At 42.3% G+C, this 22,997-nt stretch overlaps 1 protein-coding gene across 1 annotated transcript in view; it reads left to right on the top strand.

Annotated features, from left to right (window-relative positions):
• EZR (ezrin) overlaps window positions 1-22,997 on the top strand; it is a 52,920-nt gene that overhangs the window by 16,991 nt on the left and 12,932 nt on the right. Inside the window, exons 3-7 of the mRNA XM_069487903.1 lie at window positions 11,024-11,107; window positions 15,748-15,843; window positions 16,710-16,984; window positions 17,598-17,681; window positions 18,779-18,925. Coding sequence (XP_069344004.1) covers window positions 11,024-11,107; window positions 15,748-15,843; window positions 16,710-16,984; window positions 17,598-17,681; window positions 18,779-18,925 — 686 coding nt within the window. The remainder of the gene's footprint in view (window positions 1-11,023; window positions 11,108-15,747; window positions 15,844-16,709; window positions 16,985-17,597; window positions 17,682-18,778; window positions 18,926-22,997) is intronic.

Here is a 22,997-nt window from a genome sequence, read left to right as displayed (position 1 = left end):
ACAAGCAGTGCTGATGCCTTTGTCAAGTATCAGGTTGATATCATAAGTAAAATATATATCCTATGTATATGAACTTCACTTAATGAAAAATCTTGTTTTAAGAACCACATTTCTATTTTACTTGTATTCTCTCTGTGTGATAACATTTTGAAAAACACCTTCAGCCATACCATTGTTCTTATTTTGGCCATCTTTGTCCATGAAAGAATGGTACAAAAAAGGGTGATTTTTAGACTGCCTTTCTGGAGTAAAAGTTGGACACTTTTAACTATATGCTTATTGGAGACCATAGCAATATAAGATATGGTGGTTGGATTTTCAGTTGCAACTATGTTTATATAATTTTGTTTTTTATGTAAACAGTTGTTACTAGCAGTATTGCATTCATTTTATGTAAAGATGTGGAAACACAGTTATTTAATATCTTTTAAATACTAGCCATTACTCTGACACCCTAAAAAGGGTTGGTGATATAGAGAAAGAAGAGCGGGGGGGAAAAAAAAAAAAAAAACCAACCCATAAACAATCCACTTGCTTCTGGGGGCTTTCCAGCTTTGCCTGCCTTGGCAGATTCGAGTGTCTGCATTTCTGCACTAAGCTGGTTAAGGTTTGCTAAGTTAATGGTAATGTTTTACAGAAGTTTGTTATTTGTTAGCCAGCACTTGTGGAAAATGACCATGTCATGTCATAGCTAGTGCTATGATTTATTCAGTTGGCATAGTATTCGTAGAGGCAATGAGATAACAAGGGGATCAAGACCCAGAGAGTACAAAAATGTGGGTCCATCTGTTGTGATCCAGGGATTCACTAAAGAATACCTATCCTCTAGGACTAGTGAATGGAGACTTAGTAAAGATAGTTTTACATGATGGATTATGACTCAGTAGAAGTAAATACATTAATCTTGGTGAAAGTTGTGGCTCATTGCATTTTCATCATGAGAGGCTCTTTCCCTTAAGCACTGGTGATCACAGTGTTGCCTTGGCCCTGCACGTCATGTACATTTAAAGGCCCCCCCCCCCCCCCAGCCTGCTCAGACAGAATCTCTGGAGCCCAGGAAACTGTTTTAATAAGCTCTCCAGGTGATTCTTTTACATGTTCAAGTGTGAGCCCCACGGGCTTAAGGGGAGCATTGAGGGCCCATGAACAGAAGCAGGAAAGGTGCAGCTGGCCACGTCTTAAATGATTAGAAGGAATGTGAGTCAGGCCATCTCTTCTCACAGTGGACTTCATGAAACAAGTCTGGTATTGTCGTGTTACCTTGAGCAGCAGTGAACAGGATTGCAGGTATATTAATCCAAGAAAGTCTAGAATATAAAGGAAGTGTTCAGTTAAAGAAATTTGTTTTGGTAATTGAGTGCTAACTATTGTGTGCATTTTGGACTTAAATGTGATCAGCTGACTAAGTCCCTGCTTAAAATCTTGGAAAGAGCATGATATGATAGGGAGAGCACCAAAGAAAGGCAAGCCATCCTCTCACCTCTGCTTGACCAGGCGCTCAGCATGCAGGAGTCGTGGAGAAGCCAGTCCTGAGTGCTAACACTGCAGCTTTCAGGAGACAGTGAGTGGGAGTGCAGGACTTGGGACGCTGCTGCTGTGTTCACATCTGTTTGTTTGGCAGCTGGTACTTTCTTAAACAGAAATAGTGAACTTGAACTTAAGTTCCTTTTTCTTTCATCTTTGTTTCTCCCTGTAGGTTTTTTTATTATTAAATTGCCCATACATAGTCTAGTCCAGTGACATTGTTTTTCTGTTTCCTGTTTCCAATCAACTAAATTAACAAGGAGCAAGTTAATAAAACACTCAACCAAATGTCCATCAACTGAATGGATAGACAAAAATGGTAAATCTACACAGTGGAATATTATTGGGCAATAAAAAGGTATGAAGTGCTGACACATGCTAAACATGGATGAACCTTGAAAACATTATGCCATGTGACAGAAGCCAGTCACAAAAGACCGCATATTCTAAAGTTCTGTGTATATGAGGTGTCCAGAAAAGGCAGATCCATAGAGATGGAAAGTAGGTTGGTGGTGGCCAGGGGCTGGGGAATTAGGAGTAATGAGGAGTGACTGCCAGCAGGCACAGGGTTTCTTCTGGGGTGACAAGGTAGTCTAAAACTAGAGAGCACTGTTGGTTGCATAACTCTGTGAATATACTAAAAATCACTGAATTTTACATTTTAAATGAGTGAATTTTGTGGTACATTGTATTTCATGAAAGCGGTTATTAAAAAGAGTACATAATGACTCAACATGAAAATCAAAATACAGTATTGTTCCCAATTCCAATTAAGTGAACCAAAATAGCATCTTAAAAGCTTTTGTAATTCATTTATTATCAGTTGTGAGAATTTTTTCCTGTCATACTCCCTTTTGTGGGGGAAAGCTTACTGTATCTACTTCCCATCAGAGGAAGTAGATTTCTAAGTATTTGAAAGGTCTAATCCAAATATTTGAAAGCTGTAAAAAGTTGCTGAATTGGCACCTTTGGAGGAGGGCTGGAATGTTGGAAAACAGCATTGACATTTTAAATGATATGGAAGGTCAAGCTCTCAATGTAATCTTACTGGTGGTTGGGTAGCTCTACTGAGACTAATTTTTGAGTAAATGCAGGTGTGATAATACAGGGATTAATCTGTTACCACTGAATCCACTGCCTGAAATTCAAACATTCAAATGCTCCCATTTGAATTTCCCTTTCTATTTTCTGTTTTCCTGGTTCTTGAGTACATAAAAAAAAAATGTACAGCAAATTTTTTTCCTGCATTGTTCTGGCTACTAAAATTAAATCTGGTTCTTTTGCCTAAGACTCAAATGGTTGCTTGCTTGTAATGTTTGTGGAGGAATTGATCTTGGACTTTTCTCTCCTGTCTCAGGTTTTTAATACAGTTTGAATTTATTGTGTAAAAAATGAGACTGTAGAGGTAATCTTAAACCTAGAGTCAAGCATTTCAAGAGGAATAGTCGCTTCCCCAAGGAAAATTTGCATAAGTAGATTTATTTACCAAAGTGAGGAAATCCAGCAATTATTCATGGATTAGAAGTAAAATACAGTATTCAATTGTCAACTCAGTATCTTTTTTTCATTTCTCAGACTCTTAGAAGGCACTTCAGATACCATTTTGATAAAATTAAACTGGAAAAGGCTGGGTGTGGTGGCTCACACCTGTAATCCCAGCACTTTGAGGGCCAAGGCAGGAGGAATGCTTGAGGCCCAGGAGTTCAAGACCAGCCTGAACAACATAGTGAGACCCTGTCTCTATTAAAAAGAAAGAAAACAGGCGGTGGTGGCCCACACCGGTAGTCCCAGTGACATGGGAAGGAGGCTGAGGTGAGAGAATCACTTGAGCCCAGGAGTTGGAGGCTGCAGTGAGCTGGGATCATGCCCTGCACTCCAGCCTGGGCAACCTTATCTCTCAATAAAAATTAAAGTGGGAAAACATAAATCATGTTTTCCAAAGTATATTCTGAAAAATACTGATTCTTTGGGGCGCTCTGTGGGGAAAAAGCCTCTAAGGGCAGAACAATCTGGGAAGCCTGGACCTCTGCACTGCATTAACATAGCAAAGACACGAAAAAGCTTTTCAGCTAAATAAAAAAGCAACAGAAAGCCCCAACTTAACCACTCTAGACTTATGTGATCTCAAAGCACTGCCCTCACTTCATCCCCTTTTTGACCCTTCCCCTTTCAAGGTCAAATAATTTCTCAGAGAACTACATAACCACTGGCTTAGGATGGTGTCACAAGCCACAAAAGATAATTTTAAGTTATAGAATGTTAGAGTTAGAAGATCCCTGGCATATAAAATGGTCTCCAGTTACTTCATATTACCAATGAGGGGCGGTGCGGGAGGAGCAGGTTTGGCCTGAGGAGCTGGGGCCACAACCCCTCAGCTGCTCGAGGGAAGAAGCAAAGAGGACATTGGGTTTATTTTGTTTTAATAAGGTGAATAGTTATTGAGTTTATTAAAAACAAAACAGGCCGGGCGTGGTGGCTCATGCCTGTAATCCTAGCACTCTGGGAGGCCGAGGCGGGTGGATCGCTCGAGGTCAGGAGTTCGAGACCAGCCTGAGCAAGAGTGAGACCCCGTCTCTACTAAAAATAGAAAGAAATTATATGGACAACTAAAATATATATATACAAAAAATTAGCCGGGCATAGTGGCGCATGCCTGTAGTCCCAGCTACTCGGGAGGCTGAGGCAGTAGGATCGCTTAAGCCCAGGAGTTTGAGGTTGCTGTGAGCTAGGCTGACACCACGGCACTCACTCTAGCCCGGGCAACAGAGTGAGACTCTGTCTCAAAAAAAAAAAAAAAAAAAAAACAGATTGGGGTTTGAAACCTTTAATGTCAGTTGCATTGGAGCAATAACACCTGTGGCATTGTGTGTCTGACTGGAGAGGTATGTTCCCTCTGGAAAAGTGAGCATAGGTGTATAATCCTCTGAACAGCCTTTACTAGGATTCTAGTGAGTTATTTATCTCCTAGTGGTCAGGTGATGTTTATTGGACATCCCATTCCATCAACCCATGTCCCCTAAGAAGGAGGTCCTTAACACCAGAGTCTCTAAGCTCCACTGTCTGATAGCACTCCCTGCAACACACCTGGCCTGTGACTTGGTGACCTAGACCTAGCATTTCAGAGTGTATAAGGGCCTCAGGCCATCAGTCTAAGTCCACATGCTCTCTGCAGATCAGGTGACTGAGGCCCAGTGGTGGGAAGTCATCTGCTTGGGGTCCCTTGGTTACAGAGCCAGTTCTCGAACCCAGGCCTTCCAGATCCCATGCTCTTGCATTCCAGTGATCCCTGTGTTTGGCCTGTCCTCAGAATCACTTGAGTGACTTTTAAAAACACAGGTTCCTGGTGTTTGTAAAGCTCCTCTGGGGATTCTAAGGATGAGACAGATTTGGGATCCACTGCAGTATGTGGTAGCCATTTGAGACTTCTCTATGTTAATTTGTAAGCCCCTCAAGGGCAGGGGAGGGCTAACTCCTCTCTGTGCTCACAGCACCCAACATGGTGCCTATATTTAATTGGTGTTTGTGGATTGAATGACTCCCAAGGGCATGTTAGTTGGGTTTGGGCTTGTAGTCTGTGGCCATGGAACAAAAGAAGGATAAATCTGTATAGTTCATCACTGTATTGTATGGTATGTTTTGAGCTGAGCTATCCCATAATAAGAATAACAAATAGAATTTTTAAGAATAGTAGATTATTAAGCAAAGTGAGGGTAGAGACAGTATTACAATTAGGTTTTCATTAACTTCATTAAGAAAGCAAAGATAGGTTATGTGTTAAATCCTGATATTAGATAATATATGTATTATAAAGTCAAGTGGCCTGGTGCAAATTACTCTAGTCAATTTTAATAAAATGGAGAGTTTTGCTTAAATTTAGGTTTTAATGTCCAGTTTGTTTAGTTCTTTTTTTAGAAATTAAATTCACTCCTATTTTTGTTTTTAGGCATTTCTTTTTAAAAACCATAGACCAGTAGCATATACTGATTTTAGTAACATATCAGAAGCTCACCTTTCCTATTAAAATCAAAACACAACTCACCTACTAAGCTAGGCTACTGTCTGGGGCAAAAAAAAGAGGAAAGATTTTTCTGCTAAATATGGTCAGTATGAAAAATACACATAAATTCATTAGAACCTCATTTTCTTTGAGGGGTTCAGGTATCTTTAATAACCTAATTTTCCTGACTTCTGCCCAAGGTAAGTCATCTTATTCTAAAATTCTGAACTATATGTAACTATAAGAAGACTGTATATTAAATTTTTTTTTTTTTTTTTTGAGACAGAGTGTCGCTTTGTTGCCCTGGCTAGAGTGAGTGCCGTGGCGTCAGCCTAGCTCACAGCAACCTCAAACTCCTGGGCTTAAGCAATCCTACTGCCTCAGCCTCCCGAGTAGCTGGGACTACAGGCATGCGCCACCATGCCTGGCTAATTTTTTTTTCTATATATATTTTAGTTGGCCAGATAATTTCTTTCTATTTTTAGTAGAGACGGGGTCTCGCTCTTGCTCAGGCTGGTCTCGAACTCCTAACCTCCAGCGATCCACCCGCCTCGGCCTCCCAGAGTGCTAGGATTACAGGCGTGAGCCACCGCGCCCGGCCTGTATATTAAATATTAAAAATAAATATTTTTAATGTATGGAGTGCCACTTAATCCCCATATCTAAATCTATAAATGTCCATGATAAATAGTAGTGTATGTTCCTGAAATGTTTTAACATTTTAGAATTCTAAATATGACTTTGTGTCTTCGCTTCAAATGAAATAGCATTTGGAGGGAAGACATGAATTATTAAATTATCTATACCATCAACCACATGGTTCTTTATGTGTGTATATGGGGGAGGTGCATGATCAAAATTAAACTTTAATCAGCACCACCCCCTCCCAAACAAAGTAGAATGTTAACAATGTTTTTAGATAACTGCATATTATATGCACTTATGTATGCAGTTACGTTATACCACACATGTGATCGTGCTGCCTTTAGTGAATATTGTCCTTGATAATAGTGTGTGATCTAGGCAGAATTAGCAAGACAATAAAAATTGCAAACCATGCATTCTTTTCTCTGGTGTTTGCACATAGTTTGGATTTGTGTGGTGGTCTGTTTAAGCCCATGGACTTCAGTTTTTTGTGGGGCCATCCTCATGTATATCAGAACCATACAGTCTCACTTTATTTCTGTAGCACTATTGCAAATACAAGAATCAGCTGGCATCCAAGTATGTAGAGTTCGCTAAAAACAATTGCTTACCATAAAAACCTAATACTGCAGTAATCAAAAGGAGAGTTGGGATTTATTAATAGATATGCTTCCTCAGTTGCTAAAGCCTGATTTCTTTCAAGTCTCTGGGTAAGTAGACCAAAGTATGTATATAAATGGTCCTGCCATCTGAGTAAATGTCTAATTTTAATATGCTACATTGCAGCACATTATTTTATCTATAAAATTGAAAATACTCTTCATAGTCTTTCTAAACATGAAACATGGAATAGAATAAAAAGCATTGCCATACTGTGTGGTCCTTAATCTGGAGAGGAACCCCCTTCCCTTTTCCCTATAAAGCATTTGGAAATGGAGGGGGTTGCTTTGAGATGTTCCTGTGATGAGGGGACACCTGTGTTTAGTAATGGGCTCAGGGATGGTAAACATTCCCCAGTGCTTGGAATGGTTTTCCGAAATGAACACTTGTGCTGTCTGGAATGCCAGTTGCACCCCCAGTGGGAAACATTAGTAAGGTAATGACACACTCATTAACTTAAAGCAGCTTGGGCATTGATTATTAACGTAGTGTTCATTCAACTGTTTAGATTTCATGAGTATACCTGTCTCAACCTCTATATAAAGATTGTAGAGCATGCACTATATATGAATATATATACATATATTAAAGTTAACTTGATTTTTTTTTTTTTAATTTTAAGGAAGTTTCTTAAAGTAGGAAAAATTCTGCTGTGTCCCCAAATGAGAACTGGGAATTACTCCTTTTGACAGAGCCAGTGGACTCCTACTGCTGGTCCCAATTTTATTATTTCAGTGCCAGAACAACTACCGGATCTTCAGGCTTGCCGTCTTTGTTTGAGGTTATCCATACGTCATGGTTTCCCATGGCTTTTGGGGCATAGGGAAAGAATTTTGTGGAAATACCAGATTGACTAAAACTTGGGTGAAATGACTTGTGTTGGAACCGTCAGTGCTTGGATTAAGTCCTTTGATGGGAGACATAGATTTGTTGACTTATTCAGACCTTTTCAATAAGCTTAATTTTTTTTTTTTTTTTTTTTGAGACAGAGTCTTGCTCTGTTGCCCTGGGTAGAGTGCAGTGGCATCATCACAGCTCACTATAACCTCAAACTCCTGGGCTAAAGTGATCCTCTTGCCTCAGCCTCCTAAATAGTTGGGAGTATAGGTTCTTGCCACGAAGCCCAGCTATTTTTTTTTTCTTTGAAACAGAGTCTCACTCTGTTGCCCGGGCTAGAGTGAGTGCCGTGGCATCAGGCTAGCTCACAGCAACCTCAAACTCCTCGGCTCAAGCGATCCTCCTTCTGCCTTAGCCTCCTGAGTAGCTGGGACTACAGGCATGTGCCACCATGCCCGGCTAATTTTTTCTGTATATTTTTAGTTGTCCAGCTAATTTTTATTTTTTTAGTAGAGATGGGGTCTCACTCTTGCTCAGGCTGGTCTCGAACTCCTGAGCTCAAAGGATCTGCCTGCCTCGGCCTCCTGGAGTGCTAGGATTATAGGCGTGAGCCACCACCACGCCCAGCATAATTTTTCTATTTTTAGTAGAGATGGGGCCTCACTCTTGGCTCAGGCTCATCTCTAACTCCTGATCTCAAGCAATCCTCCTGCCTTGGCCTACCAGAGTCAGAGTACTAGGATTACAGGCGTGAGCCACCGCGCTGGCCAATAAGCTTAATTTTTAAGTTCACTTTCTACACTATTGGGTTGTTATAGCCAACGTCACTAAAAGTATTCCTTTTACTAGTTACTTTTTCAAAGAGTTGTCTGAATTTTGAGTCAAATACGTACCTGTTTCGGAACCTAAAATAGCTTATTCTAAATTCCTGTTAATCAGTTTGCAAAATGGTCAGTATCACCTTTTTAATGTTACTTATTAGCTTTGGTGTCAGGAGATGACATTTTCTCACTGTCCTCAAATTTATAAGTGTTCAAAATTTAGAATTTAATTTAGAGTCTAAAATCTCCTATGCATAGACTCTGGTCATTTTTTATGTTTGTCTTAACCAGGTAGTGGCCTTCAGTCCTCATTACTGGGTTCAGATTCTGAATCCGTAAATAGACAAAGAAAAGCACAGCACACCCGGTGCCCTGCATTTGTCAGCCCCTCCCCTGTGCTTTAGTTTTGAATATGGTATGTCTTGTTGGCTTCTGTGTATGTAATTTGGAGCCGAGTTTGTTATTGGAATATCTGACTTTGGGGCTGTTTTTCCCATCTCTGGTATGTGTCCCCAACCATAATTGAGAGAGATGCCTGCTTTATTTTATGCTTCATAGCAGCCTTTTGTGATTTTTTTGTTGTTGTTTTCAAAGAAAAAAAAATATTGCCAGGAAGATATGAAAGAAACTTAGCTTTTTATATTTTAATATGATTAAAGACTTGAAAACGTGTCCACTGTTGCTTCTCAGTACACTTTAGTTCTTTAACTTGTAGACTTGAGATTGGGGGAAAAACTTTTTTTTTAAAAGTCTGGATAATGGGCCAGGTGCAGTGGCTCATGCCTATAATCCCAGCACTTTGGGAGGCCTAGGTAGGAGGATCCCTTGAGCCCAGGAGTTTGAGAGCAGCCTGAGCAAGAGCAAGACCCTGTCTCTACAAAAACAAAAATTAGCCACGTGTGGGAGGCAGGTGCCTATAGTCCCAGCTGCTCCAGAGGCTGAGGCAGGAGGATCACTTGAGCCCAGGAGTTTGAGGTTGCTGTGAACTATGATGACGCCACTGCACTCTAGGCCAGGTGACAGAGACCCTGTCTCAAAAAATAAATAAGATAAAAAAATAAAAATCTGGAAAATGATGCCTTACTTTTCCATGCTAGTAATATCAGAGAGCCATTAAGGCATTCTGAATGTGTATCAGAGGATCTCTCAATTATCACACTCTTAATGTTAAGGCAAAGAAATGTTTCATAAAGACTAACTCTGTTCCTGAACTAACAGGTAACATTTGGTGAGTGTTTAAGATAGTGGTGCCCTGGCTGGATACTCTCTCTGTCAGATAAATACTGGTGCAGTTAATCTGTATTCTCTTTGTTTATGCTTGTGTTAGAAAGAAGCCAGGATAGGTGTCTCTCTAGCTTCTATATATTTCACTTGAAAAATGGTGAGAAACAAGTATTTCTTAAATTTAAGCATTACAGTTGCTGTGTGGCTCTGCTATTTTCCTTTGGGGCAGTGACAAAGTAGTCAGATTTGAGTGTTTTTCATAAGCTTACTAAATCTGGGTTTTCTCTAGTGATAAATTTGAAAACTACCTTAAATAAGTTTTTAAACACACGTATATGGCAATATTAAAAACACTTTAAGGCCTGCCTGTCACCACAACCTCAGTTCCCTGTGCTCTTTAACACTACTTTCATTTTTGCATTTTACTTTTGTCTAGATAGATCTCATATATTTGCATTGATAGAGTATGTACCATTTATTTTGCTTGTCTTTTTTTTTTTTTTTTTTTTTGGTTTCCAGTAAGCTTGCTTGCTTTTTTTTTTTTTTTTTTTTTTTAATTTTAAAACATTAAGGTGGGGTACAAATGTTTTTGTTAATGGATACCTTATACAACGTTTAAGTCGGGGCTTTTAGTGTGCCCATCACTAGAATAGTGTTCATTGTACCCATATAGGTCAGTTTTTACCTCCACTCACTCCCACCCTCCCCCTTTCATTTGTCACATTTTTAATTTTACAAGCAATTTTTCCAGTTTCTGCTATCTTCATAATTACCATTTTACATTGCTGTATAATATTCTGTCTTTGTCTTTGGTCATTGCACTATTATCTCTCTTCCACTGTTCAGATGTTTTCTAATATTGCTGTGAGCCTTCTAGTGCAAAGCTCCTTCTTTTACCTTCACTGGCTTCCTTGATATAAACACTCCCCTGGTGTCCCAGGAGCCCTGTCTGCCTCCTTGGCTGTTGTAAGGGTCAAATGAGATGGTGCGGGAGAAAATATGTTAACAGTTAGTTATTGAAGTGCTTTTGTAGAAAACCACATAAACCTAAGTGTGAATGTGCTTTACTAGAATAAAGAGGCCATACATTTGAATCCAAACTGTGCTTGCTGAGGCTTCCATCAGCTGTCCCACAATCAGGGAGTGTGTGGTGTGTGTTTGTGTACACTTTATGAGTAGCATAAGAATGGATGTCAAAAGGGAACATACTGTTGCCATGCTGCTAAGTGGCTTTGAGTTTATGTGGAAGGCTCAGGAGGTTGTGAAGAGAAAAGAATACTCAGCTAAGTGTTATTTGTTTTGTTCTGTTTTTCAGATCAATGTCCGAGTTACCACCGTGGATGCAGAGCTAGAGTTTGCAATCCAGCCAAATACAACTGGAAAACAACTTTTTGATCAGGTTGGTCTCTGAACTTGAGGGAGAATTGCCCCCCCCCCCCCATTGTTTTGGTTTGCTCACTTGAGGATAATAGATGAGAAGGATCTTTGAAAAGGTAAAAGTACTGAACTGTTTTATGACAGTATTATAAAACTCAATGATCAACATTTATATCATTCCTAGTAGGTATATGAAAGCACACTGCTTTCTGTTGTTTCAAGCCAGGTGAATAAGTGTGTGACGTATAGAAGTAGAAGAAGTAGTAGTGTTACCATAGAAGCAAAATGCTTAAAGAAAGATAGTTACTGTGCTGGTCAGTTTAAAGGGTTGCTGGCCTGGGTGTCTCACATCCTGTATAAGAGAAAGGGCTTCCTACAATCCCATCCATTTCCTCTGCCTTTAGAGTAAAACTCATCTCAGTTGATGGCTGAGTGAGTCCGTAGTTGTCCCTGTTGGTGCAGTTCCTAATTTCTGAATGGCTATACTTGAACATCTATGAAAAGAAGAAATGAGGATATAGAGAAAATAATTCAACTCCTTTAAAATCAGAAGTTTTTTTAATTAAATATTTATTAATGGTAATACCATTTATTAAATAGTTGGTTTTTTCCCTAAATAACAGCTGTTCCAAATACAATCTTACAGCCTGGTCTTTTTCCCAGTCAAGGAGTGACTGAAAATTGTTATTTGGCATTGTTTTCACTGCTTTATGTCATGGGTTAGAAAAGTTTTTCTGCAAAGGGCCAGATAGTGCATATTTTAGGCTTGCAGACCTGTAGTCAGTCTATCGTAAGTATTCAATTCTGCCATTGTAGTATTGAAAACAACCATAAACACATGAATGAATGAGCATGTCTGTGTTCCAATAAAGCTATATATAGATGTTGAAATTTTAATGTGATTGCCCCCGTTCCCAGTGTAAACATGTAAACCCATTCTTAGCTTGTGTGCTGCACAAATGGCAGACAAGATTGGGCCCATGGGCCATAGCCTGCTGCCCCTGCTTTTATCTACAAACCTCTCCTGCAGTTCAGAACAAATGCACTTTGCTGATGGGTACATAGTCCTTACACGTGGCAATTAGAGGACTGAGGAGGCATCTGTTGGATACCTCATACTGTTTCCAACTGTCACAGTCTCTGTAATCTCTCTTTTGTTTCTTTTTTGATATTCTATAGTGCTTTCTGTTGTCTCTTAACACTCTAGATACCCAACTCCAGGAGGCATGGCTCACTAAAGAATGTTCATTTTGTTAAGATGTTTTTCCAATGTATTTTAAATGATCCCTTCAATTGGGAGTAGGGGTATAGTCATTGGATCTCACCAGTCCCCTTCCCCTCTTGCTCTTATTCCCCTGCCTGACTTGTGAACCAAGTGGGCTGGAAGTGGTGGAGAGGGAAGGACCAGAGACACCCTCATGGAGCCAGCCAGTAACTCGGGTCATTGGAGGCCCAGCCACTTCCCCTGGCACCCATGAGCTCACTCAGATGTCAGCAAAGACTATTTTTAGATGGGAACAGAGAATGCCTCCCCATTGCTGTGTACTTGCTTGTGAGACGTGAAGGTGAATGGCACAGTTTTCATAAGAACAGTGAGCCACCGTGAAGGCTGTGACTTTTCCATGGAACAGTTTCAGGCTCTAGAGGGAGCAGGATCTACTTTTCTGGGCCAAGTAAATTCTGCTCTCGGGCCAGTAGGGGAACAGGGCCGGAGGTGAGTTCCAAGTCATTTGAGCCATAGCTTCCTTTCCTGAGAAGGCCCTACTGGTAGAAGTGACCAGTAGGTCACCAAACATGGAAATTTGAGTAGGTGATGATTGGGAAACCAGGGAGGTAGAATTTTAGCACATTTAGAGACTACAGTTATTCCCTGAGTCTGCCTCATCCAATAAGGGGTGAGGCTGGACTTAGGATAAAAATCTAAAGGTTTCTCTTGAAAGATAATCCTGAAGTAAGTTGAATGGAGCCCCCTGAGCCCTGTATGGCACACCTGGGTAGGGCCCTGGCTTCTAGTCTTGGTTCTAACTCCAGCTAGCATGTTATGTCCCTTGGTCACCTTTCCAGGCAGCAGAGTCCTTACCTGTAATGTGTGGTGGGACCTCCTCAAGCTAAAAATTTTTAAAAACAGGGATGGAAGCTCTAGGATAAGTGGAAAAAACTGTATTACAGTTACAGAGAAATTTCTCATGGAAAGTTCATTCCTGGGTCAGACTTTCCCCATCACTGAAATAAAGTCTTGAATGTAATAGAGTGAAAGAGACATTTAAGGTAAGCTCGTCTCCCCTCTTCTCCTATCCATCTGTTACTTAGATCTCTTCTGCAGCAGTCCTCTCACCCAGTTTGGAACCCCGGGGTGCTATTGCTCTGTCTGTGACTGGATCCTAGTTCAGGGCTTTGGTTTAATGGAGAGCATCATGGGATAGCTGCCACGTTGAGGGCAGAATGGCGACTGGCTGAGGCACAGGCATCCTGACAGCCTGGCAGGGCTCATCCGTGCCAGGAGCTCTTAATGTGGGAGAAGGAGCTGCTCTGAGCCTCGACGCCATCAAATAGAAGGATTTTCCAGCTGTTGCTTGAGACTGAGTTAAATAGACATATCCTTGCCTTTTCACCTTTTAAAAATCTGCCATTTAAAAGACCACCAAGGCAGAGATGAACAGAGAGATACCACACCTGTTGAGACCCTCCTTTCACGGTGTGTCAGCATTAAGTTAAGCTAATTAGGTTAAGATTAAGGACATTGAAAGGAATAGTGAATGGTGTTTTTCTAGGAATGTTGAATTTTTCCTTGTAGGGAGGACCATAGGTTTGTTTTTAGAATAGACTGAAGAAAAGAGGGTTATTGAATTCTAATGTGTCATTTTGGGGAAGCCGTAGAGCTATAAGTAGGGCTCCGAAACAAAGACACTGGAAGTACATCAGAGATTAGTACAGTGAAGGTGTGTGGCAGATCAGAGCAGCCAGGAGCAAGTTCTCACTGAGAGGGTGAGGATCTTGGTTCCAGTACACGGTGCAGTTACAGGGTTGGTTTGAAGGGGGTTGGCCACGTCATAGCAAACACAGAAAAGGACTCTGAGTTGTGGCCCTGAAAACCAGCGAGAATCTGATAGCTATGGAGGAGGGAAGTCAGGTGGACAGGAAATTATTTCCGTTTGGTTCAGATCCAGGCTGAGGCTGCATTTGGGTGGATGAAGTGGGAAGACTAGATTGCCCTAGATTGGTGATCAAGCAGTTGCTTAGGTATGTGGGGCTTTCTCATGCAACTTTGAAACAACCTAGAGAGAAAGGCAAGGCAGGTTTAATGTCATGACAAGGTGGCGGTTTGTGGGAAACAACAAATTAGCAGGATTGGATATAGAAACCTGGTCTTTGAATTCAGTTTTCTCTATACTTAGCTATCATAAAAAAAAAAGACTTGGGAGCAAATCACTGTAAAAAGTCTAAATTTCCTTTATATCATTCCATGATGAAGAATCTTGGTTACAGCCACCCATTTTGGGGTGAGTAGAAGGAGGGGATCATCACGTCAGTCCTTGGCATTTAATAAGCAGAGACTCCTAGAGCTCTAGCAAGCATCTGGCCCCCAGCAAATGGCAGAAACAGGCCCAGATCAGGAGTTTATTTGGAATTTCAGGTTTTACTTTAAGCAAGTGCTCTGTATACCTGAGTTTTCATTTCTAGTGTGTTCAGTCCTTTTTCCTTTTAAAAGGTATAGAAGCTGTATACTTGAAGAATGGTAGCTTTTTTTTTTTTAATGTTTAACATTATATGTCATGCAATTTAAGATTATATGTCAAAGTCCTGGGACCTGGTCTTGATGATGTTCAATAAGTGTCTACAGCAAATTAAACTATCACTGCTTTTCTGTTTCCAAGACACTCATGAAAATAACCAGCTCAGGACCCTCTCTGTAATATACAAGAGACCTTTTCCTGGTACTGTGGAGAATTTTAAAATGTGAAATCTTTGCTGACCTGGGGTTGGGGTTCTACCTTTACTATATCAGAAGTTCACATTTCTGAAAGCCTAAAGAACAGTAGTCACCCCTTGGCATGTGTAAAGCTGAGAGCTTCCCGTACCACTACCACCCTTAACACCAAGGAAATCTGCCACCAACTGTTTCCTCCCTTTCCTAGGACTATTGCTTCCCTGTTCCGAGTAAGTCAGGCTCCTGGGCCAGCTGGCTAAGGGGTGGAAGCAGGCAGCCAGTGAAGGCCTAAGTGTTGAACTGGTTACTTTGAACCACTCTCCATGTGGACACACCTGATGGGCAATGACATAGTGTGACACACACTACTTGTGGGCCATGGGTGCCCAACGTCCCCTGTGTACTAGCCACAACCCACCCTGAGGGGTTTCACTCAGGAAAACATCCTGGAGTACAAAGGAGAAGTGAGATTTTGTAAGATTTAAAGATAACCCTGAATCTGTTCATTTATATTAAAAATAAGTCATTCATGTCCTTGGTGTAATAGCCTCTGTCAGTAACAAGTCACTTGAGATGGTGCAGACAAGGCGCTGGCCAGTGGGTTCACCTGAGCAGGCAGATGTCCTGTTCTCCTGGGGACCCTGCTGGACTCTGTAGTGGATGACTGCCAATAGCTGCTGCCTGTGTGAGGGAGTTTCTCATGACTGATGGGCCCTTCTGTCTCTCACACACAGGTGGTTAAGACTATCGGCCTCCGGGAAGTGTGGTACTTTGGCCTCCAGTATGTGGATAATAAAGGATTTCCTACCTGGCTGAAACTTGATAAAAAGGTAAGTCAGGGTTAACTATTTACAGACTGTTAATTGGGTGCCGGTCTCTTCCCGTTGACATTGAACTGGAGCACTTTACTCTCTGTCTTTTGTTTTTTGTTCCTTTTTATTTGTGTAAAGTTTTTACAGACAAGGTTGCAAGTTTCCAGTAACTGGGGATATTGGTTGGAAATTAGATCCTGGCATTTCTCCTTACTGCTCACTCATTGGAGCATAGGATGGTTAATTGTTTAGCTTTTAGTTGACCTTAGTTTTTTTCAATAAGATAGTTAATCTTATAAACCATGAATCATCCACTGTTTTGTAAGAACCTGTTATTGCTTTGTTTGAACCCGTGATTACCTTCCAACTCTAAAGACTGGATAATTCCATTAACAATTATAAAGAAAAGTAATAAGCTAAACATTTTTTCTTCAAACTCTTTGGAAACTATTCTTTTTTCCAAACCCCCACTTCCTTCTATGTTACCATGACAAGTCAGAAAGATGATTGGAGATGGAAAGAGTGGGGTGTGAGCAGTTGTTGGGGGTCAGATCTGTGGTCTGGGGCCAGACTCCAGGAGGGCACATCACTGGAGGGGAGGGGGTTCTTTCCAAATTTGAATTTTCTGGGGTAGATAGCATCGTCCTGAGAGGGCTGGAGCTGTGCCTTGATGGGCAGTGCCTTAACTATCCAGCTGTGTGTGATGGTACTTTTGACTTGATACCTTTTTTGTCTCTTGTACTAAAAATAGGACTTGCAGAATAAATATTTTCTGAAGACCGGCCTGAGGGCCCCTTTTAAGTCATTGGTTAGAAATCAATGATTTTGGGAAGGTAGGTGTTTATCTTCCCAATTTGTGATGAGACTTGGCTTCCATTGTCCAGGTGTCTGCCCAGGAGGTCAGGAAGGAGAATCCGCTCCAGTTCAAGTTCCGAGCCAAGTTCTACCCTGAAGACGTGGCTGAGGAGCTCATCCAGGACATCACCCAGAAGCTTTTCTTCCTCCAAGTGAAGGAGGGAATTCTCAGCGATGAGATTTACTGCCCCCCTGAGACCGCAGTGCTGCTGGGGTCCTATGCTGTGCAGGCCAAGTTTGGGGACTATAACAAAGAAGTGCACAAGGCTGGGTACCTGAGCTCTGAGCGACTGATCCCTCAAAGGTGAGCACAAGGTGACCCTGCCTGGGTAGGAGCGGTGTTGCCATTCTCGGAAGGGGGAGGCACAGTTAGGAAGCACAAGGACTTTGTCAATGTCAAGTGTTCCTTAGTCGGGGCCTCTGAGTCGTTTCCTGAGTGCTCTGGACTTCAGAATGTGCTGACCCAGCATGGTCTTTCATTGAGGCACTGATGAGGGACCTGAAACCCAGCCAGGGCAGGAGAGCTGCCCTTCCTCATGGACACTGACGAGCGCCTCTGTCGTGTGGGGGTGCCTTAACAGAATTGAACTTTTCATGATCCGACTGCTTACCTCTTCCTTGTGTTTGATGATTTGGCCTCTGTTCAATCTGTTTTTCTTCACTAATGGTCACAAAAATTACCCTTTTGGAAGAAGAGGCTATTTAAAACGCCTTTTTAAATTTTTCCAGCAGACTGGGTTTGTCTTGTTCAAACTGCTAAATCTTCCAGATACATCAGGAAGTAGAAACAAGTTCTTTGTGATTAATTTATTTGAAAGGAAAGTAAGGGTTCGAATGTGGGTAGATGGTGGTCCCCATCACTTGCTTCTCACGGCCCTTGAGGGTGACAGACAGTACTCTGCCCTTTTGCCCTCCAGAGTTATGGACCAGCACAAACTGACCAGGGACCAGTGGGAGGACCGGATCCAAGTGTGGCACGCAGAACACCGTGGGATGCTCAAGTGAGTACGGGCCTTCGGCTCAAATCTGAGTCATCTCCAGCCTTTCCAGCGTGTCTGTTCATGTCCCTGCAGGTGTAGTGCTTTCACGGTGGTTAGCTTCGGGCCTCAGCTCCAGCCCTGGTGCCTTGTGAAGTACCTAGAGGGAACCAAGCTGGAAGTGGGCTTTGCGGAGGTGGTTTGAACATAGCCAGTGTTCTTGCCTGGGGAAAGAAGCAGTTTAATTTACAGCTTCAGGTCCTAAATGCTTTCTCCCTCCGTTTAGAGTAGAGGAAGTCTTGTGTCTGAAACACTTCAGTTTAGTTGAGAGGGAGCATCTTTCACCAATTGTTAGCATTATTTTTCTTCCCTCTGTCAAAGAGGAGCTGGTTTGCTCACTGGTGTAAGGTGGTTGTCTTCAAAAGTACATTTAAATGAAAAATATGGATCCCAAGGGAGAAATACTGATCTCAGAGAAGCACAAGTGAGCCATGAGGAGGGACATGTAGCTGTTAAAACTGATTGAGTGTGAGAAATGGCCAGACTCCCTGTCCTGATAAATCAACCACAAGGAGGGTCCCTTGTCCTGGAGCTCTCACCTCAGGCCCTCACTGCAGTTCTGTGCGTTGTCCCAGCCTCTGAAGTTTCTTTGCAGTTTGGGCCTCAGAGGGAATTTGTGCTTCAGAGTTTCCTGTCCGGCCCAAGCATCCTTTGTGGAGGGAAAGCAACTCAAAGCTACTAGTGAGGAGGGCAGTGGGAATCCCTGAAATTCCATGTGGGCAAGAGAAAAAGGAGAACTGTACCTGGCAATAAAATTTAAAAGAGAAACTATCTCCAGAGAAGCCAGTGTGAGTCATTTCTTCTAGAATATGCGGGTTATATCAGCATTGCTTCCAGCCCGCATTGGCCCCCACGTCTCAGCTGATTTGTGACTGCTGGGCCCTTGCCTGCTCACATGGCATAGGCATGGATGGCCAGCTAAGGGACAGGAATTTGAAAGCACACAGCTGTCAGCCTATCCTACATGATTCACCTTAATCTTACACTATTAGTAGGGGTCTTGCTGTTTAGGATATGGAGTTCTGCTAATGATTGTGCCTGCTTTTTACCCTCCCCATTAGAGATAGTGCTATGTTGGAGTATCTCAAGATTGCTCAGGACCTGGAAATGTATGGAATCAACTATTTCGAGATAAAAAATAAGAAAGGAACAGACCTCTGGCTTGGAGTTGATGCCCTTGGACTAAATATTTACGAAAAAGATGATAAGTGAGTTGAAGTTTACAATTATCTTTAATTGGTAGGGTGGTGGGCCTGGAAACAATGGCAAAAATGGCAATTATATGTCTTATTTTTTAAGTATTGGCAACTTATTGGCCCAAAGTGTGAATTTACAAGGGGGTTGGGGCTGTGCTATGGCCATCTCAGAAGTTGGTCTGGGTCAGGCACAGTAGCTCACACCTGGCCTGTAATCCCAGCACTGTGGGAGGCTGAGGTGGAAGAATCGCTTGAGCTCGGGAGTTCAAGACCAGCCTGAGCAACAGTGAGACTCTGTCTCTACCAAAAAGAAAGGGGAAAAAAAAAAACCCAGACGGGCATTGCGGTACACACCTGTAGTCCCAGTTACCCGGGAGGCTGAGGCGGAAGAATTGCTTGAGCCCAGGAGTTGGAGGTTGCAATGAGCTACAGTGGTGCCACTGCATTCTACGCAGGGCAACAGAGTGAGACTGTGTCTCAACAAAAACAAACAAGGCAACTGAGCACCCCTCTTTATAATCCCCACCCTTCATATTAAAAAAAAAAAGTTGTTGATCTGGAGGCGTGCATTATCCCTTCCTGTCACCAAAGCCTACTTAACAGCATGGGTGGCGTAGTGGGCAGGCAGGACTGGCAGGGACCTTGCCATGCTGAAGTCCAGAAGAAGGCAGCAACAGAGACCAGCAGCTGCAGAAAGACATCCCCTCCCTATCCCGCTGCGAGCCCCACCCCAGCTACCAGCTCATCCATAGCTACTTCCGAGGCTGCATCCTGGCTTGAGGTTTATGCTATTCCAACCAAGAATATTTTAATACGATCAGAGACTTTTGAAGGGTTTTAAACAATAGCTTGTGTATACAAACAATTTAGCTAAATCCTCTGAGCCTGCAGAAGGTATCTAATTGCTTGTCAAGTGAGGTCTAAAAGTGCAGAAGTGACACAAATGAGCTGGTTAGAGCAGTGGAGGCCTGGAAGCCAAGCCTCTCATTGGCTGCAGATATTTATGGTTACAGATACTGCCCAATTGCTGCCTTTCTGCTCAGGAGTTAGATACAAAGGGGAAAAAAAAAATCACTCTAGTTCAGCCAGGGCAAGTTTTCCAAGGTGGTTCCTTGAGCTCAGAGGATAAACCTAGATTCTAGATTCTTCTGATCAAAAGCTCCCTGAATTTAAGAGACAATGGGAAACCATCTCTTTGGAAGGAGAAGGAGAAGTTCCGTACTGTCTCTGCTTTGAGTGGCCCCCATCAGCCTTATGGCTCTAAAGCGCTTCCCTGAACAACCCTGTCATGGCTGTCAGGTTCAGGGGACTGGCAGAGAGCAGCAACTCTGGCTGAGAAGGCACAGGGGCAGGAACCATCCTGGGGTCCTTATGCCAAGCCCTGCCCTTTGGCCTGTGTTCCTGCTTCCATGTGTGAGAAGCAGAGTGCCCCAGAACTTAGGGATGTACCTGGTCCCTGTCCCAGCCTTGTGCTATTCTTCTAAGTGACAGCTCTCTTGCATTTCCCAGTTGTGGCTCACCCATCTCACCTGTTCTCAGGTGTTTCTATTCTCAGCTCCCCCACATCTCAGATTCCCCAAAAACCTTCTCTGGAGTTCCCAAGGGGAGTGGCACTGCTTTTGACAAATGATGTCACATAATGCATCTCTAATCCCAGCCACATGGATTCTTGCAGAACCCAGAGTACAGATACATTTTATGTGGGCAGAGCAGGGACCTGTGCCAGCTGATTCCAGACCCTCCTCTCAGCTCTAGCGCCTGCTGATGAGACTGTGCACGAGGAGGCAGGCACTGCCCACTTGAAGGAAGGTGCTGATAGTTACATGATGTGATGTGATGTGCTTGTCAGACAATCACAGGAACTCTTCCGAGAACCTGGAAGTGAATTATTGAGGACTCTTGGTTTGCTCCCACCCGAGTGTGCTTAGATGCAGTATTGGTAAAGAAACAGGACCAGTCTGGGTAAATAAGGAATCTCAGGAACCAGTCCATGATCCTTCTGGAAGCCCAAGTTGAGGCCTTGAGGCCAATGGCTGTTAACACAGCCCTGCCAAAGAGCCAGGCCCAGTGTCCTTGTGGGAAACTGCCTCTGCCTTTGAACTCTTGAATGAGCAGATTTTATAACATAGCCATGGCCAGGGCTGTCCAAACAGGTTTTTCAAGCTACAAGAAACAGCCATAGGTAGTAACCTACTAATGTCAGCTTGTAACTGCCCCAACCCACATTAATAAATACTCATTTTCCAAGCAAAAATTTGAGCTGTGTGCACCATTTAGTCCTTCTTTTGCTCTCTCTTCTCCCCAGTTTAGCAGTGAAACTGACAACTCTCAGGTCTTCTCCCTGCAAAACACACGGGGGTGTGGTGCAGGCTCACTTTCCGCCTCTCTTCTCCCTGTTCCTTGAAGGCATACCCTCTCTTCCAAAACAGCGCTTCAGCAGACAGTCAGTTAATAGGCCCAGGTTCTTTTCCTTTTGAACACATGGTGACAACTTGTTTAGCAGTATAAGCAGGAGATTGTTAGTTACTCGTCTGCAGAATGCTCTGAGAACTCTAACTGTGGTAAGTATTGAATTGTTAGCATTCGTAGTAGAACTAAGAGTGGAAAATTAGATATTCTTGATACATTGTTCAAATGAGAATCTGATATATTGAGGATGTAAGTTTGAGCTCTGAGATTTAGTGTACTCTGCAAATAAATACATCTCCATTTTATTAAAATACCTTTTATGGTATTAAATAGGCTCTGACTGGGAAATGTCTCTTGGGGTCCCCTTTTCATTGTGCACATAACCATTAAGTGGGAGCATGTAGGACTCTAAGCATTTGTCTTCTTCCCTTTATATCTTTAAACCCTAACTCAGGAGAGGAGGGAGTATAAAGAGGAAGTAGGCAGGCAGCTTTCCTGATGGGCATTCTAAGCTCATGAACAGCGCAAGTTCAGTCTGGCTGCATCATAATTCTGTGGGGCACTCAGACCACACCAAAAAACAAAAGCTAAAGGAACCTGATTCTGCCCTCAAATTCTTTAGTCCTTTAAAGGCACTTTTTTCCCATAGCTTCATCCCTCTTTGGGCCGATTCCATCATAGAAGTACTTCTGTGGGTAGGAGTTCTGAATGTGTGCTGGGTTCCAGGCTCCCTCACTTTGAGGAAGAAGGTGCTCAGGGAGCTTGCAGACAGATTGGGAACTGAAACAAGAGCCACACTTTCCTTTCGGTTCCTTGCCGATGTCACTCAGACTGAGCTTGCCCTGCACATTGGTTCCTCTCCCTCAGCACATCACCGGAGCCCTCTAGCCCTGTCTCTGGCATGCTTGGAAGTAAGTTGCAGGCATCTGTATACTTTCCCCAAAATGAAAATGTGTATTATATGCTAGAGCTTGGTACATTTTGTTTTACTTTTGATCTAAAATTTAAATACAATGAAATGTAATCTTAAGTGTTCATTTGCTGAGTTTTGAAAATAAGTATCCTGGAAAAATTAAAAATCCTATCAAGATAAAGATGATTATCATTACTTTCATCTGTGTATTTTGAATTTAAATTTTTTAATCATTCTTTCATTTTAAAATCATTTCAGACTTTTAAAAGATTCCAAAAATAGCCCAAAGAATTTCCATATACTCTTCACCCAGCTCCCTCAAACGTTAACGTTTTACATACCATAGTCCAAATATCAAGCTTGGAAAATTAATGTTGATATAATAGTGTTAACCATCTGTAGGCCTTATTCCCATTTTAATCAGTTGTCCCACTAATGTCCTGTTTCTGTCCCAGGACCCTGTCCAGAAAATCATACCTACATTTAGTAGTTACATCTCCCAGTCTCCTTTCATCTGGGATAGTTCCACAGTCTTTGTCATAACCTTGATATTTTTGAATAGTACTGGCCATTAACTTTTTAGAAAGTCCCTCAACTTGGATTGTCTAATGTTTTTTCGTGATTAAATTTGAGCGCTGCGTTTTGGGCAAGAATCCCACAAGGGTGCTGTCGTGCCCTTCCAAGGGCCTCTTACCAAGTGGGTGTGATGTCGGTGTGTCTTACTACAGATGTTGCTAACTTCGGTCTCTGGTTAAGGTGGTG

This window comes from Eulemur rufifrons, chromosome 15 (genome assembly GCF_041146395.1).
Source record: "Eulemur rufifrons isolate Redbay chromosome 15, OSU_ERuf_1, whole genome shotgun sequence".
NCBI lineage: Eukaryota > Metazoa > Chordata > Mammalia > Primates > Lemuridae > Eulemur > Eulemur rufifrons.
Note: the sequence above shows the minus strand (reverse complement) of the source record. Positions and strands in the feature narration are given on the sequence as shown.